Genomic DNA, 16146 nt, shown 5'->3' on the forward strand with positions numbered 1-16146 from the left:
TCCCTGCAGACCCTCAGGAACCCCTGGATGTTGTGGAACCCCACGTCCCTGTGAAAGGAGATGGGGGCCTCAGCTCTTCCCATCAAATCCCCCTTGTTGAGTCTCTTCCCATCAAATCCCCCTTGTTGAGTGCCAACCCCCCAGATCCTTTCTCAGTGAGTCCCTGAGCCCCAAATCCTGTCCTGCTGTCTCCCTGCACCCCAAGGTGCACAACCCCAGCCCTGGGGAAGGCAGAGCTTCTCCAGGGCCACCAACCAAATTATCACAGCCCTGTGCTTAATGAAATCCGACTCAAAATCATCCACCTCGGGGTAATCTGAGTCCAGGTGGTTCTTTCAGCGAGGGAAACCCCCTCGTTTTCCCCATCAGGCGTTTCTTGAGGCACAGCAGATGCAGGATGGGCAGTGGGCAAACTGCACCCGTGCCAGGAGCAGCAGAGCTAAACTCAGCCAGACAAAGCGCCAAGGAACAATGGCGAGGTAATTAGCGACTCCCTAATGAGGAGCTGGGAGTGTCCTGTGGGACAGCAGCATCTGGGGGTTCCCGAGGGTCTGCAGGGATGGACCTGGCAGAGTTCCCCCACCACATCCCTGTGAAGTGGCTGGGAGCCTCGTCCAGGGCTGAATCCGGGGCTGAATCCCAGGGAAGGGAAACGAGGGTGGGAGGGATGGACAGAAAGCCCTGGGGGAGCCTGGCTGGGGGCTGACACCCAGGGCAGAGGAATGAGGGATTTGTCTTTCCAAACCAGCTTTGGGCTGCTGGTGGATAAAACCACTGGGACATAAAAGAAACAATGGGAAGGATCCCACTGATTGGTGAATGGAAAAAGAGATTTGCTTTTACAAATAAACTTTAGGTTTGCTGATAAGTGAAATTAGACATTGAAAGATGAAAGAAACAATGGGGAAGAAAACCCCTAAATTCCATAGGAATTAAAAATGAAAAGGGAAGGTTATACATTGGAGGGGAATCTCTGGTATCAGGGGTATTTGGAAATCTGAACCTCTCAAGTACCTCAGAAATGGGGAAAGAGAGAAGGGAAATGTGGCTGGAAATTGGGATAAAAAGGAGGCTGAGTCTTCCAAAAATTTGAGAGATCCTAGGGGAATGCCCCATGGCCTCCCCCTTTATTCCAATAAAGTAAAAAGGACTCCTCTGTCTCCTTTTTGGACATAAACCTCTGGTGTCTGTGGATTAATTCCCCTAACAGGGGGGATGAAGGCTGCAGTCACTGAGCTGGGAGGGGATGGTCACAGTGACACTGAGAGGGGATGGTGACAGTGACACTGAGAGGGGATGGTCACAGTGACACTGTTTGGGAGGGGACGGTCACTGTGACACTGGCTGGGAGGGGGTGGTCACAGTGACACTGTTTGGGAGGGGGTGGCTCACAGTGACACTGGCGTGTCCTCCTCGGTGCCCTGGTGGCCGCATCCCGAAGGTGTCACAGGCACAGCTCCCCCAGCCCAGCTCAGTTCTCACCTTTCCGAGCAGGGCAGCAGCTCCTGGCAGAGGGATCGGGCTCTCCCGGGAATGCTGATTCCCTTCCATGGAGGGAAAAGCCCTGAAGAGGGGTGGGGAGCTCAGCAGGGTCTGCTCCTGTCACCCCAAAGCCCCTGGAGCTCCAAACCCAGCCCCAGCGTTCATCCAGACCCCGCCCTGGACTTTGCCCAGCCCTGCGATGTCCCCAAACTCCAGGATGTCCCGTGCTCAGGGACCTGCCCGGCCATCCCTGCAGCCACGGTACCAAACTGGGCCAAAAAGTTACAGCAAAGGGGAGTTTGGGCTGGAATTGTTGCGGTTTTCTGTTTGCTCAGGGTAAGGGAGGGATCCTCTCCCCTCTGCTGCCATCCCTATAGCAACCAGCAGCCTCTTCCTGTTAAACAAGTGACTCATCAAACACCGTTGCACTCGTGTCAGGGATGCTGCTTGTGACTTCCAGCTCTGACAAGGGAGCTGACCTTTCAGGAGGGAAAAAAAATCAGAAAAACCCCGGGGGAAGAGCTCAAACCTGGGTGGGAAGGGGCAGTTCTGGGTCTCATCCTCCCCATCCATCCTGCTGCTTTCATCTCCCCCAAACCCTTCAAATTCAGCAGTTTCAAAGAATTTGGAGGGATTTCCCTGTTGCTGCTTCTCCCATTCCCTGCCCCAGGTGCCTTTGTGCCATGGATTCATCCCTGGGGATCTGGGGGAGGTTGCTCAGCCAAGCCACCTCCAGCATCACCAGGGGAGAGAAGCCCAGCACAGCTCTGGGGTGGAGCCCCAGGGCAGAGGGAATTCCTGTGGGACCAGAGAACCCTCCTGCTTTGAACCCCAACCTGGGGATGGAGAAGGCAAATTCCCAGGATGTTCAGCAGCTCTCCACTCTGGCTGGGTGTTCCCACTCCTGGAAATGTCTCTTTTATCCTGGGGGAATCCCCAAGTGCTGAGACAGCTCTGGAAGTGGTGCTGAAGGAGAAATTGCAATGCCCAGAGAAGGAAAAGCACTTCCACACCCCCAAAATCCAGGTGGGTACAGCTCAGGCTGAGGGTTGGGGTGTGACCACATTGCTGGCAAGCCCCACTCATGGCTCTCTTTAAGTAAACAGATTTTTTCCAAGGCAAGCCCTTGCTTTATGGAGATGATTTCACTCCCAGCCAGCAGCTGTGGCCTTTTCTGGGTGATGTCCTAACCCAGCCAACCCTGGATCCAGGCATTGTGGTTCCCAGGCTAATTCCCAGGAATGTGCCCTGCTCAGGAGGGCAGCCCAGTGCTGTGGCTCCACACAGGGTCCTGTTTAAATGTCACAAGCCTGAATTAAAGCCAATAAATAGACAGGACCAGCGTGGGGATGTGGAGCTGCCTGGTGCTCCACTTCAAAGCTGGGAATTTGTTCCTGGGATTTCTGGAAGCCAAAGTCCTTCCTGCCCAGCAGGAATGGAGCTGGGGGGGCTGCAGGTGCTTCCAGGGCCACCACAGGAGGTTCCCCATGGAAAACCTCGTGTTCCCCATGGAAAACCTCATGTTCCCCATGCCAGTCCCCCAGGAGGGATCACCAGGAGGGTTCAGGGGTTGAATGGAGCAGCAAATCCATCCCTGCATGGATTCCACTCGGTGCCTGTGGGTTCCTGCTGTGCTGGTGTGTCCTTGGGGCAGCTCAGGGCTTTTCCCCACAGAGCTGGCACCTTCCTGATTTCAGAGCTGCTTCTCTGCTGTGGCTCCAGGGCTCGGTGCTCTGGGGTGCTCGTTCCAAGCCTGGTTTTGGAGAACTCCCATTGGTGGCAGGGGCACAGCAGGGAGGGAGGGATGGCTGCCCAGCACTTGGATGCAAAAACATCCAGGTTTTCTATTGTTTTAAGGACTTTTCCTATTTTTCCCCATCCAAACCCCCAGAAAACCTTCCTTACCTCTGTGCCACATCAGGTAAATTGGGTTGTTGTTAATTATTAATTATCACACTCATATTTTGCTGAATATTTTGCCTCGTATTCTGCAGGCTCCCAGTGTTCCCTATGGCTGAATGGCACTTTAGGCAAACAGTCACTCCTGGTGAGGCACCCAGCCAGAGCAGCACATACAGCTTGGGAGAAGGAGTAAAACACAGTACAAAACCCTTTATTTGGGGAAAAAAAAAACCAAACAAACAACCTTTTCCCAGAAGCCCTGCTCAGTGACATATGGTGACACAGCATGTGCCAGCAAAGGTGCTCCAAAACGTGTCCCTGTGGCTCAGGAAAGGACTTGGAGCACAACCATTCATGTGGGGATGATATCACTGATGGAAGGAGCAAAATTCCTCCCCCTGGCTTGGCCTGAGTGTTTGTTTAGTGGGAATCAGGAGGAGAGCTTGGAGTGAGCCTTGGGATCTCTCCTTCCCTCCTGGCACAGCTGAGCCTTGGCCCCCTAAACGGGGAATGTTCCCTTGTTCCCTGCCTGTGGAACAGCAGCAGGGCAGTGGGACACGCTGTCCCCGCTGTCCCCAGGCTGGGCAGCCCAGAGGGAAGGGGCAGGGAGGGGTTTCCTGCTGCTGGCAGAGCCCAAGCTCCACCCGTGGCTCTCCAGGCTTGCAGCAGTGCTGCTGCAGGGGGTGCCACAGGTCACCCTGCAAGCCAGGACCTGGAAGGGACCCACTCCAGCCACCTGGAGAGGCTTTTCAGGCAAATCAGCTGCTTTTCCACAGAGCTGGATGATGTTATCAGCCACACTCCTGCCTGCCACCCTCCAGCTCCCTCAGTGCCTGGCTTGGGCACCTGCACCTCGACCACCCCAAGCCACCACGGAGCCCTGGCTCTTCCCACCAGGCTGGGGTGCTGCAGCTGGAGCAGCTCTAGGAGAATTCCCATCTTTCCAGTGGCAGCAGTGAGAAAATGGCCTCATTTCCACCAGGAATTATGCAAAGCCTGTGAATGTAGGGCTCCATCACTCGCAGCAGCGCAGCCCTCACGGCCCCGTTTTGGGGAGGGCTTGTTTGCCACCCTGATTAGTCAGCACTGCTAATTATAGCTGAGCTTTTCCTGCTTCGAGCTCCTCAAGCACCGTTGGAGTAACAGGGAACAAGGGAGGTGCTGGAACAAGGCTGGATCCGCTCTCTGCAGAGAAGGGAAATGAAAGGTGGGGGAATGTTCCAGCTCCGAGCCTGGCTCGGGGGGCACAAGGCAGGGAGCTCGAGGATGTGTCAGCTCAGCCACAGGATGCTCCCAGAGGAGTGGGAGCTGGGCTGGGAAAAGCTGATGGGATGCTGGGAGGTGATGGCGTTTCCCCAAAGCAAAGATGAAAAGCTGATTTTGGTACTTGTGGAGGTGAAAATGCTGGAGAATTGGAGCTGTGGTTATCCCTCTGTACCAGCAGTGTGCCCTGAAACAGCAGCCCTTGCTCCAGCTTTGGTTCCCAGTGGGCTGGGCCTGGGACACCACGTCATCAGTGACTGCCACCCCAGCTTTAACTTGCCACCCACTTGTTTTAACCAGAAAAGCACAAATTCTAAGGGAGGATGAGCCCCAGGTGAAGCCCTGCTGTGGGCTGGGAGCACCCAGCACCCCCACAGGGCAGTGCCACAGGAAAACCTGCCTTGTTCAGCACTGAGCTTTCTCCCAGGGGCCAAAATCCGAGGAAGATGGTGAGGAATGAAGGTGGGAGACATTTTCCATGCTGAACAGCATTCCCAGGTGAGGCTGGTGGCCTCTTGCTCTGTAATTAGTGTCAGGCTTGTGTCTTTGCTTAGCTTTGATCTTTGCTCCTCTCTATTGAGTCTGTAATTTAAATACAGATAAATTCCTTTATCTAATATATGAATATTCCCAGAATGGTCTTGCAGATACTCAGGGAGCTCAGAACATTGAATACAACTTCAAAACTGGACTCTCAAGCCTTGAAAATAGGGTGTGCAGTGGCCCATCCTCTCATGTGCAACAGGGCTGCTCTGGGGACAGCAAGCCCTGGTTTAAAAGGGGTCAGATGATGTCATTTTTGTCACCAGAAAATCTCAGCGTTCTTGGGGTCTTTGCCAATCCACTGCACCCCCTTGCACAGGTGAAACCCCCCAAAAAATCCCATTGGAGGCTCGGGGTTGCTCTTCCCTGGGCAGGAGACAAGCAGCTCCCAGCACGGGCTGAAATCCACTGGGATGTTTGGGAAGGGGAACTTCTGGAGCCCAGAGGGGTAACACTGCCAGGGGCTGGTGTTCCTGTAGGACACAGCAAAAACCTCCTGGTGTTGGGGCAAACCTGTGGTGGGGATGTCGAGGGAAGGAAGGGGCTGCCTGGAGTGCCGGGTGTTTGAGGGGCAGGAAGGGTGGGACGCTGGATGGAGCAGGAGGCCAAGGCAGCTGCAGCGATCCACGGGTTTGGCATCAGCCGGGACCCTCTGGAGTGTCCCTGCCAGGGGCAGCGCCGGGGGACAAGGGCCAGGCGGGGTCACACACACCGGGACTGTCCTGGGTCTGCCCGGCTCAGCCCTGCTGCCCGCGGGCTGGGCACAGCGGGGACATCCCTGCTCAGCCCCGCAGCGCTCCTGGCTGGGCACAGCGGGGACATCCCTGCTCAGCCCCGCAGCGCTCCTGGCTGGGCACAGCGGGGACATCCCTGCTCAGCCCCGCAGCGCTCCTGCCTGGGCTCTGACCCCACAGAGCACCGGGCACAGCCCTGGCATCCCCTCTGCCCCAGCGCTCCCGCCGGTGAGCTGCTGAGATCAGCTGTGATTGGATTCCCATTATCCTCTCACCTCCTTTAGAAATGCTTCACAAATACCGTTTTCCCAGCACACGGATAAAAGCCTGGATGGAATCAAGTGATAATCACAGAAGGAGTAAAAAAAAAATGCTGTTGATGGTACAGTGTTATCTGAATTTCTGAAATCTTGCCACCTTTACGCCTGGTTTGGGTGATAGTTTTACACCACTATACCTACACCAGCCCCAGGGCTGATTTCTGTGTCTTACAAATCACAGGCCCCAGTTTAAGACAAACTTTTTCTTTTGCTTATTTGCAGGTTTTATTTTGTACGATGAAGGAATAGGCTCATATTCACTGGATTTTCTGTGTCATCTGTAGCTTCTGCCTTTAAGTGACATGAAACCCTGGTACTCAGCTGTGCCACACGTTCTGCCAGAAACAGGAGCCCAGTGCCTGCTTGTGCTTCTTGGCCTGAATCCCTCAGGATAAGACACTCAGAACTCTGTGTTGAGCTGCTGCCGGGGGGAGCCGGGCAGGGCTGCTCGGCCGCTCCCCTTCCCCGGCCGTGCGTAATTCCCGGGAGCGGGAGGAATTCATTCATTCAGCTCCTCGCTGCTCTGCTTTCCTCCGCCCCTTGTGCCGGCGGCTCCCGGCGCTCGGTCACGCGGCCCCAGGTAGATGAGGATTCACATCCCCCGGGACGGGGCTTGGCCTGATTAGCGACCCAGATGCTCCAAATTGGGGCGGTTGGGTTCAGCCAGAATCGCTGCTATTCACCCAAATATCTCTGCACATCGGGAGCTGGAAATGCTTCCCAGCGCTGAGCTGGCTGCAGCAGCCTGGAAGGGAGAGGGGGATGAAAGGGGGAAGCTGGAGTGTTATGAAACGAGTAGGAAAAAGGGGAGAAGGTGTAGCTGAAATCCTGTGGATCCAGGAGCTGAGCATCCCTGCTTTGATGATCCTGCTCCCGAGATGAATCACGGAGCCATTTATAGCTGGAAAAATACTCGTGTCTTTGGGATTTGTTCCTTTCCGGGCTGTTCCTTTCCCAAACAGTCGGGGAGGAAGTTCTGGGGATGGGTGGGTGCTGCGGTGAGGGGGACAGACCCCATACTCAGCGTCCTTGGGCAGGTCCCAATTCCCGTGAGCTCCTCCTCATCCCAGCTTTTCGCTGCCTGGAGGGAACCCGTGTGGGGCGAAGGCTCCGGGCCGCGGTGTTTCCCCGTGGAGGGATGCCCCTGGCCCGGGCTGGATCCCCGAGCAGCCTCAGCCGCCGTGTCCCGGAGGCGCCGGGGCCGGTGCCGCTGTCCCGGGCGTTGTCCTTGAGCATCGCGGCCCCGGAGCCGCGCCGGATCGCCGCCCTCCCTTCGCATCCATGCCCGCGTCCCTCGGCACAAGCGGTAAAAATAAACCCAGCGAGGCGGCCGGGCCTGGCCGGTGCCCAAGCTGCATCCGCAGGACGCAGGTGCAGCGGGCCCGACCTTGGGGAGGCGCGGCGGGGCGGCGGGAGGCTGATGAATGAACGGGCGCGGGGCGTGCCCGCGGGTGTGCGGGGATGGGAGCGGGGAGCCAGCCTTGTTGTTATTCTGATCACAGCGCCTCTGATTCACAGACTTGGATCATGAATATAAGTGAAGACTTTGACGTCAGAGTTGAGATTTATCAGCAGATCCAATGGGGCAGGAATATTAAGTGCAAGTCGATGCCAGCTCTCTGCCAACGCTATTAGCGATGCTCGCCGAGGAATGAGGCTTCGCACCAAGGGCTGGAAGGACCGGCGAGGAAAAAAATAAAAACGGGGTGGGGGGAGCGAGCCGATCCTCGAGCATTAAAACCAGGTAAAACAACAACCCCCGGCGGCGCGGCTGCATGCGGGAAGGGGCGACGGTGGCGGCGGGGGATGGCAGCGGGCACTGCCCCGACCTTCACACCTCGGCTGCCCGCCCCGGGCGGGGGATTCGCTCCTGCGGGCACGGCAGGATGCTGCCGCCGGCCGGGAGCATCTTGCAGCAGCCTTTTCCAAAGGATGGAAAGGCGGGGAGGAAGGAGAAACTTAACGTAGGCTGTTCCTTGCCGCTGCCTTCTCCTTCCATCAGCGGCTCCGCATACAGGCGCTGGCCTATTAATAGTGTTTATTTTTACTCACCGCACGCAAAAAAGAAAGGGCTGCGGGAGGGGGGGCGGAGGGGTTGCGCTATAAATAGGCAGCAAAGGTGGCCGTGCCCCAGGGAGGGGAGGAGGAGGAGGAGGAGGGGGCGGCCGGTTCCTCACCGGGTGCGCAGTGGCTGCGGACCCTGCATGGAGCCGGGCGCACGGAGGCGGCTGCGGGCAGCGGGGCGATGAGTTGTGCTCGGCCTCAGCCCGGCGGCAGATAGCGGCCAGGGGTGCGTGTGGGGCGGGGGGACGGCGAACCGGCCATGGGGGGCTCAGTGCCCGGGAAGCTGCAGTGGGGCTGGCGGGGATGCGGCGGCGGGGGCGGCGTCCCGGGCCGGGGGTCTCCAGGCTCGGTCGGGGGCTCCCCCGGCTCCGGGCGGCTCCGGGCGGTCCGGGCGGGGGTCGAGGCGCGGCGCTGCCCGGGCTGAGCGCGGGGCTCCCGGGGGCTCGGGCTCCGTCGCTCACCGCCCCCTTCTCCCTCTCTCCCCAGCGATGCTGCACGGCCCCGCCGCCATGGGGGAGCCGTGGCCGCCGCAGCCGCAGCAGCAGCAGCAGCGGCTCCCGGGGCTCGGCAACGCCTCGGAGCCCCCCGCCTGGCCCTCGGCGGCGGCGGCCGGGCCGGGCACGGCGGCGCCGGGCGGCGGGGCCGCGGCCGCGGGCTCCGTGAGCCCCTGGGACATCGCGCTGTGCGCCACGGGCACGGCGGTGGCGGGCGAGAACGCGCTGGTGCTGGCCGTGCTGTTCTACACGCCGAGCCTGCGGGCGCCCATGTTCCTGCTGATCGGCAGCCTGGCGCTGGCCGACCTGCTGGCCGGGCTGGGGCTGGTGGCCAACTTCGCCGTGCGCTACCTGCTGCGGCCGCCCAGCGAGGCGGCGGAGCTGGCGGCGGCGGGGCTGCTGCTCGCCGCCTTCTCCGCCTCCGTCTGCAGCCTCCTGGCCATCACCGTGGACCGCTACCTGTCGCTGTACAACGCGCTCACCTACCACAGCGAGCGCACGCTGGGCTTCACCTGCGCCATGGTGCTGCTGATGTGGCTGCTGTGCCTGGGCGTGGGGCTGCTGCCCCTCCTGGGCTGGAACTGCCTGCGGGACCAGAGCTCCTGCAGCATCCTGCGGCCCGTCACCAAGGACAACGCGGCCGTGCTGGCCGTCACCTTCCTGCTGCTCTTCGCCCTCATGATGCAGCTCTACCTGCAGATCTGCAAGATCGCCTTCCGGCACGCCCAGCAGATCGCCGTGCAGCACCAGTTCATCGCCACGGCGCAGGCCACCTCCACCCGCAAAGGGCTCTCCACGCTCTCGCTCATCCTCGGCACCTTCGCGCTCTGCTGGATCCCCTTCGCCATCTACTCGCTGGTGGCCGATTCCAGCTACCCCGCGGTGTACACCTACTCGCTGGCGCTGCCCGCCACCTGCAACTCGCTCATCAACCCCATCATCTACGCCTTCCGAAACCCGGACATCCAGAAGTCGCTCTGGCTCGCCTGCTGCGGGTGCATCCCCTCCACGTTCTCCTCCAGACCAAGGACATCCAGCGACGTGTGAGGATTGAGCACGGAGCCAGAGGAGCTGCCTGGCTCTCCTGCTCCTTCTCTTTTTCCCCTCTGTCGTTATTGTCTCCTACCGGGAGGAGTCCCCTCCCCGGTCAGCACATCTCGTTCCATGGAAAGATGGCCAAAAAAAGAGAAAAGAAAAAAAAAGAAAAAAAGGCAAAAGAGAAAAGGAAAGAGAGAGAGAGTAGAATGATAATGGTTTCCTTTAGAAATGTTATTTTCTTACACATTTTATTTTTTATTTAAAAACACAAAACACCAAAAAAAAAAAAAAAAAAAAAAGGAAGGAAAAAAAAAGAGAAAAAGCAAAGAAAAAGGATCCTCGCACCATGGCGTTTGTCTGCTCTCGGGGTAAGGAGCCAGGGGACCAGCGGGCCCCATCCGGGCGGTGCCACCCCTCGGGGCTCATCCATGGGCGCATCCCACGGGAGCAGGGGATGGGCAGGGAGGTGTCGCGTCCCCCCCGGCGGGGCTGGTCCCCAGGCGTGGGGTGGCTGCGCCCGTCCCCCCGCAATCAGGGCCTGCTGCGATGCTATGCAATAAAGGGGGCAGGAGGGGCAGGGGCTGCCCGTGCCTCTGTGCTTGGAGAAGCTCTTTGAGGAGCTGCGGGTGAGGGACACTCGAGGTGTGGCTTGTGGGGCTGTCGCAGGGCTGGGGGCACCCCCGGCATCCGTTCCCTCCTTCCCCCCCTCCCGAGGATGTGGCTGGGGCAGGGCTGGCGCTGCGGGGCTGGCGGGGGCAGAGGGGAGGCCCAGGAAGGGCTCTCCCGGTCCAGCCGGGCACTGGGGCGCTGCTTTCCCCCCTTCCACACCAGCTGTTTACATGGGGTGGGGGTTTCATCCAAAGAGGGCTCCGGGCTCGCTGGGGTCCCCGAGAGAGGAGCCTCTGTCACCACACGTGTCACTGCTGATGCTGCCGCCTCAGCCCCGACATTCCCGAGCGGTTGCTGTGCTTTGTGGTGTTAGTGAGGCCGTGATGATGATGATGATGATGATGATGAAGTGTCCTTTATGCTGGGCTTTCTTTTGGCCGGGAGGTGGAATCGTGCATTCACTGATGGAGAAAGGGAGAACCCGGGCAAGCCCCGGGGAGGGGCAGGGCTGGGGTGGCACATCCAGGGTGGTTCGGGGCACAGGGGGTGTCCTGGCATGGGGGGCTTGGGAGACCCTCCAGCAGCTGGGTCTGGCACCCAAATATTCTGCTTTGCTGTAGAGAAACTGTTGTGATGTTGGAGAGGGACTTTGGGAAGGGTGTGCAGTGACAGGACCCAGGGAATGGCTCCCATTGCCAGGGGGTAGGGATAAATGGGATATTGTGAATTAGGAATTGTTCCCTGGCAGGGTGGGCAGGCCCTGGCACAGGTGCCCAGAGCAGCTGGGGCTGCCCCTGGATCCCTGGCAGTGCCCAAGGCCAGGCTGGACACTGGGGCTGGAGCAGCCTGGAACAGTGGGAGGTGTCCCTGCCCATGGCAGGGGTGGCACTGGGTGGGCTTTGAGGTCCCTCCCAACCTGTAACATTCTGTGAGTCTGTGATAGTGGAAGAAATGTTCTTGCTTTGTGTGGCTGCAGAGGGTACAAAGTCACTTTATGGCTGGGTACAGACAGATCCAGGTGGGTTTTGTCCCTGGATCTGTGCAATGAATCTCTTGCTCCTCAGAGCTCAGTGCACAAGAGAAAGCTCTGAGGTTCCCAAGTGTGCCTGGGGCTTGGAATTATTGTCTGCCTGTGAGACGTGGCCAGTCTTGGAGTTTTTATGTTTTGTGGGTTTGGGGTTTTTTTCCATTTCCTTTCTCTGATGAATTCCTTGGAGAATGGGCAGTTGGCACAATGTGGAATCAATGTGAGTTTTAAAGTAAATATGTATGTGAGACTAATATTTATACAAACACTTTACTCATTCTGTTTCTTCTGGTTTCTTAAGTGCAGCCAGGTCCCTGCAGTTCCTCAGTGTGAAAACCCAACAGCTTAAACCCTTTTTGAAACATTGTGAACATTTGAAATGTTTTTCTACAACCACCCTAGCTAGAAGCCAGGATTTGTTTCTCTGGGCAGCTCATTTTGTATCTTTAGATGAAAGGTAGTTTAACTAATCAGCTCCAGAGAAACCTTGACACAAAAAAGTTGCATTTTCTTGGCTTTCCAGTAAATTCCCTGTTGCTGAAGAGCTTGATTTTAACAATGTTCTTTTTAGAGTTCAGTCGCTTATGTAAAATGTGTCTCAGTTCGAGGGATGCCCTGATGAATTTTGCCAAAGTCAAATGAGGATCAAAGAAAAATTTCTCCCTGTGGCCCTCCACAGCAAGAGGAGAAAGGTTTGGGACGAGAGGAGCTGAAGCTGGGACACAGCCCCTGCCAGGGTGAGGTTAAGGGCAGGCGGGGGTGTCCTCACTGGGACACTGGGGGCTCACCCAAACTCATTCCCAGCCCCTTTGGCAAAGGCAAACTCTGAGTTCTGGTCCCTGAGTGCCCTGGCCCAGCTCACAGTCAGCACCAGGATGTGGTACAAGCCCATTCCATGCTCAGAATTACTGTAAAAGAAAGATCTCATTTCTTTTTGTGTGATGGTCTAGCACCTCTCTCTTTGAGATGCTAAAGCTGCCCATGGAAGCTGTTAAAAACTCTTGTTAGGTTTCAGGAAAAGTCTTAAGAAATCTCCTCTAAAAAAACTCCCATTTTGATAAATTGGCATTTTTGCAGTCATTCCCCTAAATAAAAATAGTGCAATTTCCAGTTTGTTTGGTTTTTTGTTTTGTTTTGTTTTTGTTTTGGTTTTTTGTTTGGTTTTTTTTTCCCTTTTCTTTTTTTTTCTTTTTTTCTGTTTTTCCTTTCCTGTTTAATCAGAGGAAATGAGGGGAAGTGAAGAAGAAGATAAAGAGGTTTAGGTCCACCTGCCATGTGTTGCCTTGTGGAAACCTCTGAGCATTTTACTGCACCTTTGCTGCAGTGCTTTGGTTCTGTTTTTCACAGAGAAAACCTTTTACTGGGAAAGTTTGGAGTTTGGCAATGTTGGACATCAGGGGGACGATGGATTTTGGAGCCTCCTCATGCTGAACAGCAGGAAAGTTGATTTAAAACCTGAAATCACTTGCTGGGGCAGTGTTGCTGTGTGCAGGGTGGGGATGTCCTGGTGTTTGGGGCTGGCTCTGGGATGTGTTTAGGATGGAATTCAGGGCTTTAGGATGGGGTCCTGCTGCCATAAGGAGGAAGCAGCTCCCATGAATGTAAAGGAATCCCACGTGGATGAGGCACCAATGGTGAGGGAATCACCAAAAGCAAAATGGGGTTTCCATGGTGGATCCTCTGAGGATCCAAAGCTTGGTGAGAAGAGCCCAGCAGCCCCTGTTCCCCTCCTGGGCACCTCCAGAAGGACACAGAGCACCTGGAGTACACCCAGTGCTCCAGGTTTCCTCCTCCACCTGGGATTCTGCATCTCCAGTAAACTGAGGGCTCTGAAAGCCTCTGATTCAATGATTGTGCTTTTCAGCTGAGACAGGGGCCAGTGGCAGTCCTGCAAAGCACAGGGTCTCTGTGGCCTTGGTGGAAATTTGCAGGGCTGATGTCCACAGGGCCCCCTGGCCCCTCCAGGTGGGAGCTGGAGCTGCCTGGAGAGGGCTGGGGGTGTTTGGCTGGGGGTGTTTGGTAGGGAGTGTTTGGTTGGGGGTGTTTGGTTGGGGGTGTTTGGCTGGGGGTGTTTGGCTGGGGCTGTTTGGCTGGGGGTGTTTGGCTGAGGGTGTTTGGCTGGGGGTGTTTGGTTGGGGGTGTTTGGCTGGGGATGTTTGTTTGGGGGTGTTTGTTTGGCTGGGGATGTTTGATTGGGGGTGTTTGGCTGGGGGTGTTTGGCTGGGGGTGTTTGGCTGGGGGTGTTTGTTTGGCTGGGGGTGTTTGTTTGGTTGGGGGTGTTTGGCTGGGGGTGTTTGTTTGGTTGGGGGTGTTTGGCTGGGGGTGTTTGGCTGGGGGTGTTTGGTTGGGGCTGTTTGGTTGGGGGTGTTTGGCTGGGGGTGTTTGGCTGGGGGTGTTTGGTAGGGGGTGTTTGGCTGGGGGTGTTTGGCTGGGGGTGTTTGTTTGGCTGGGGGTGTTTGGCTGGGGGTGTTTGGTTGGGGGTGTTTGGTTGGGGGTGTTTGGTTGGGGGGTGTTTGTTCCCTGTCCTCACCCTGGCCAGGACCTTGCCTCTGCATCTTCAAACTCTGAGCTTTGCAAATGATAAAGGATGAGAGGCCAGAGCCAGGTTGAGCTCTTGTCACTTCTGGACTCTCCAGGAGCTGGTTTGGATCTACAGCAGCAGAAATGGGCAGAAAACTGGTCCTGAGTGAGTCCAGGTGGCATCCAACCAGCCCTGAGCTATGGCAGGGACCGACACAGCCAGGGAAATGAATCCATGCTTATTGGCTGATTTATTTACAGGTTTCTGGGTGCCTTTGGCTTTTCCACCAGGAGCTGGTGGCCAGCAGAATGCAGAGGTGCAAAGCTTTTGGGGCTGGTGCTTGGCTGGTTGAGGGGATGAGGAAAGGGTGAGGAGGAGAAAGAAGGAGCAAACATTCCTCAAATACACTGTGACAAGGCCAGGGCCACCTGGGCTGGGATGTAACCACAGCTGCCCTGAGGTTGGTGGAGGTGTGCCAGGCTTGGGGGAAGCTTGTGCATTTACAACAAGCCCTTGTCTTGCACCAGCATGAGAAGTTAAAAAAAAAAAAGGGAAAAAAAGTACAAAAAACCCTATTAAAATGTACAGACTGTACCAACAAAGCTGCTTAGTTTTATTTTGGGGTTTGTTTCCTTTTTTTCCTTTTCCCTTTTGGTCAGTTTGGGACTTTAAGCAGTGAAAATGTCTCTCTTTAGCCAGCCTCATGTCAGTAAGCAGCAGTAAAGATTCCAAGGGTCTCAGTCCTGGTGTGGCAGCCCCAGTCTGTTCACATCAAAGTGTTTTAATTGAACCTGGAATGAGCCCCTAAGAAACCATTACTGTTCTCATGAGGTGATGAAGTATCTCTTTCTTGTAAAAGCATCAAACCTGGGGTGGGAAGACCTTTTAAAAGGCCATTGGTACTCACTTGTATTGGTGTGTCCTGACCAGCATCGAGACCCACATCATTGCTAATGAAGAATTAACAGTTCACTTTAATTGTCAGGAATAATTGTTGGGTGCACATGGTATTTCCCTGTAGCTCCTCTCAGCCCTCCCTCTGGTGAGGTGAGGCAGCTCCACCTGGACCCTCTGTAGCTCCTCTGTTGTCAGTGCAGCTGCCCACTGCAAAATCCCCCTGAGCACCCCCAGTGTCCCTGCAGCCCTGGGACCAGAGCTCCCCATTCCCACTGGAAAACTCTGCCACACAGACAGAAAAGGGGCTTTTCAGCAGAAAACCCAGGTCAGAGGGGTGCTGTGGAGTCCTTTAGTCCCTGGCTTGGAGGGGTGTGAGTGAGCTGTCCCCAGCTCCAGGTGCCTTCAGGAGCTGTGGGCTCCAGGAGGACCCTGCCCTGCTCAGGGGCAGCAGCAAGCAGGGCACTGACAGCACATCCTGTCCCTGGCCACTGGAACCACAAGCACAGCTTTTACTGCAGGCTCTGGCAGCTGGAAAACAGCTGGCTGCTCCCAGGAAAAGCTTTTATTCCAGCTGGGCAGGGTCTGGGCTCTGCAGCACAGGGACAAGGAGGGGCTGGAGGCTGATCAGGTCCCTTGAGAGGAGGACAGAGCACACAGTAACAAAGAGAGTCCTCCCCGGGCAGGGAAGCCTCCAGCCCCGAGGCAGGGGTGGGATTCTGGTGTTTTTGCTGAGTTTCCAAGGGCAGCAGGAGCCTCCCCCAGAGGCAGAGCCTGCCCTGCTCTCCCCCTGGGCTCTGAGCCCCGGGCCAGGCTGGCTGGGCACTGCCAGCAGCACAGGCAGGGTGGGAACCCATCCATGCCCCCATTCCCTGCCTCCCTGATTTCCCAGGAATGAGGCCACCCCTCAGCAATCAGGACAGCACCTTGCTTGCTGTCAGTGCTGTCATGAGCCTTTAAACTTGACTGGGAAAGTGGATCTCAAAGGGAAATGTACAGCTGTCATCCAGTTATGGTTCAATCAAGCCCCTTCGATGCACTTTATGAGTGAAAACAAATCAATGCTGTTATTGCACTGTATCTCTATTGTGTATAATATTATACATTCATCTGTAAGAGTAATTTATTTTTATTACTGTAAATAAAACTGTTAAAGTGATTTGTCAAGAGGATATCCAAAAATGTGGGGAGGGGGCGTGGGGTAAAATTAAAACCTTTGGAGATCTGGGCTGCTGTCCCAGGTATGTGCCATGCT

General features: G+C 56.3%; 1 protein-coding gene across 2 annotated transcripts; it reads left to right on the plus strand.

The window, feature by feature from the left end:
• The first annotated feature begins 6665 nt into the window (after positions 1 to 6665).
• LOC129125921 (G-protein coupled receptor 12-like) lies at positions 6666 to 10035 on the plus strand. Of its 2 annotated transcripts, XM_077185969.1 has the most exons (3): positions 6666 to 7550; positions 7763 to 7988; positions 8795 to 10035. In XM_077185969.1, exon 3 carries the CDS (start codon positions 8797 to 8799, stop codon positions 9847 to 9849), a length of 1053 nt encoding a protein of 350 aa, XP_077042084.1. In that variant the 5' UTR covers positions 6666 to 7550; positions 7763 to 7988; positions 8795 to 8796; the 3' UTR covers positions 9850 to 10035. The 2 variants fall into 2 exon arrangements, with proteins under 2 accessions (XP_077042084.1, XP_054497607.1); XM_054641632.2 differs by lacking the exons at positions 6666 to 7550; positions 7763 to 7988 and adding an exon at positions 8393 to 8534.
• The last annotated feature ends 6111 nt before the right edge of the window (positions 10036 to 16146 follow it).

Source organism: Agelaius phoeniceus, chromosome 14 (genome assembly GCF_051311805.1).
Source record: "Agelaius phoeniceus isolate bAgePho1 chromosome 14, bAgePho1.hap1, whole genome shotgun sequence".
Classification (NCBI taxonomy): Eukaryota; Metazoa; Chordata; class Aves; order Passeriformes; family Icteridae; genus Agelaius; species Agelaius phoeniceus.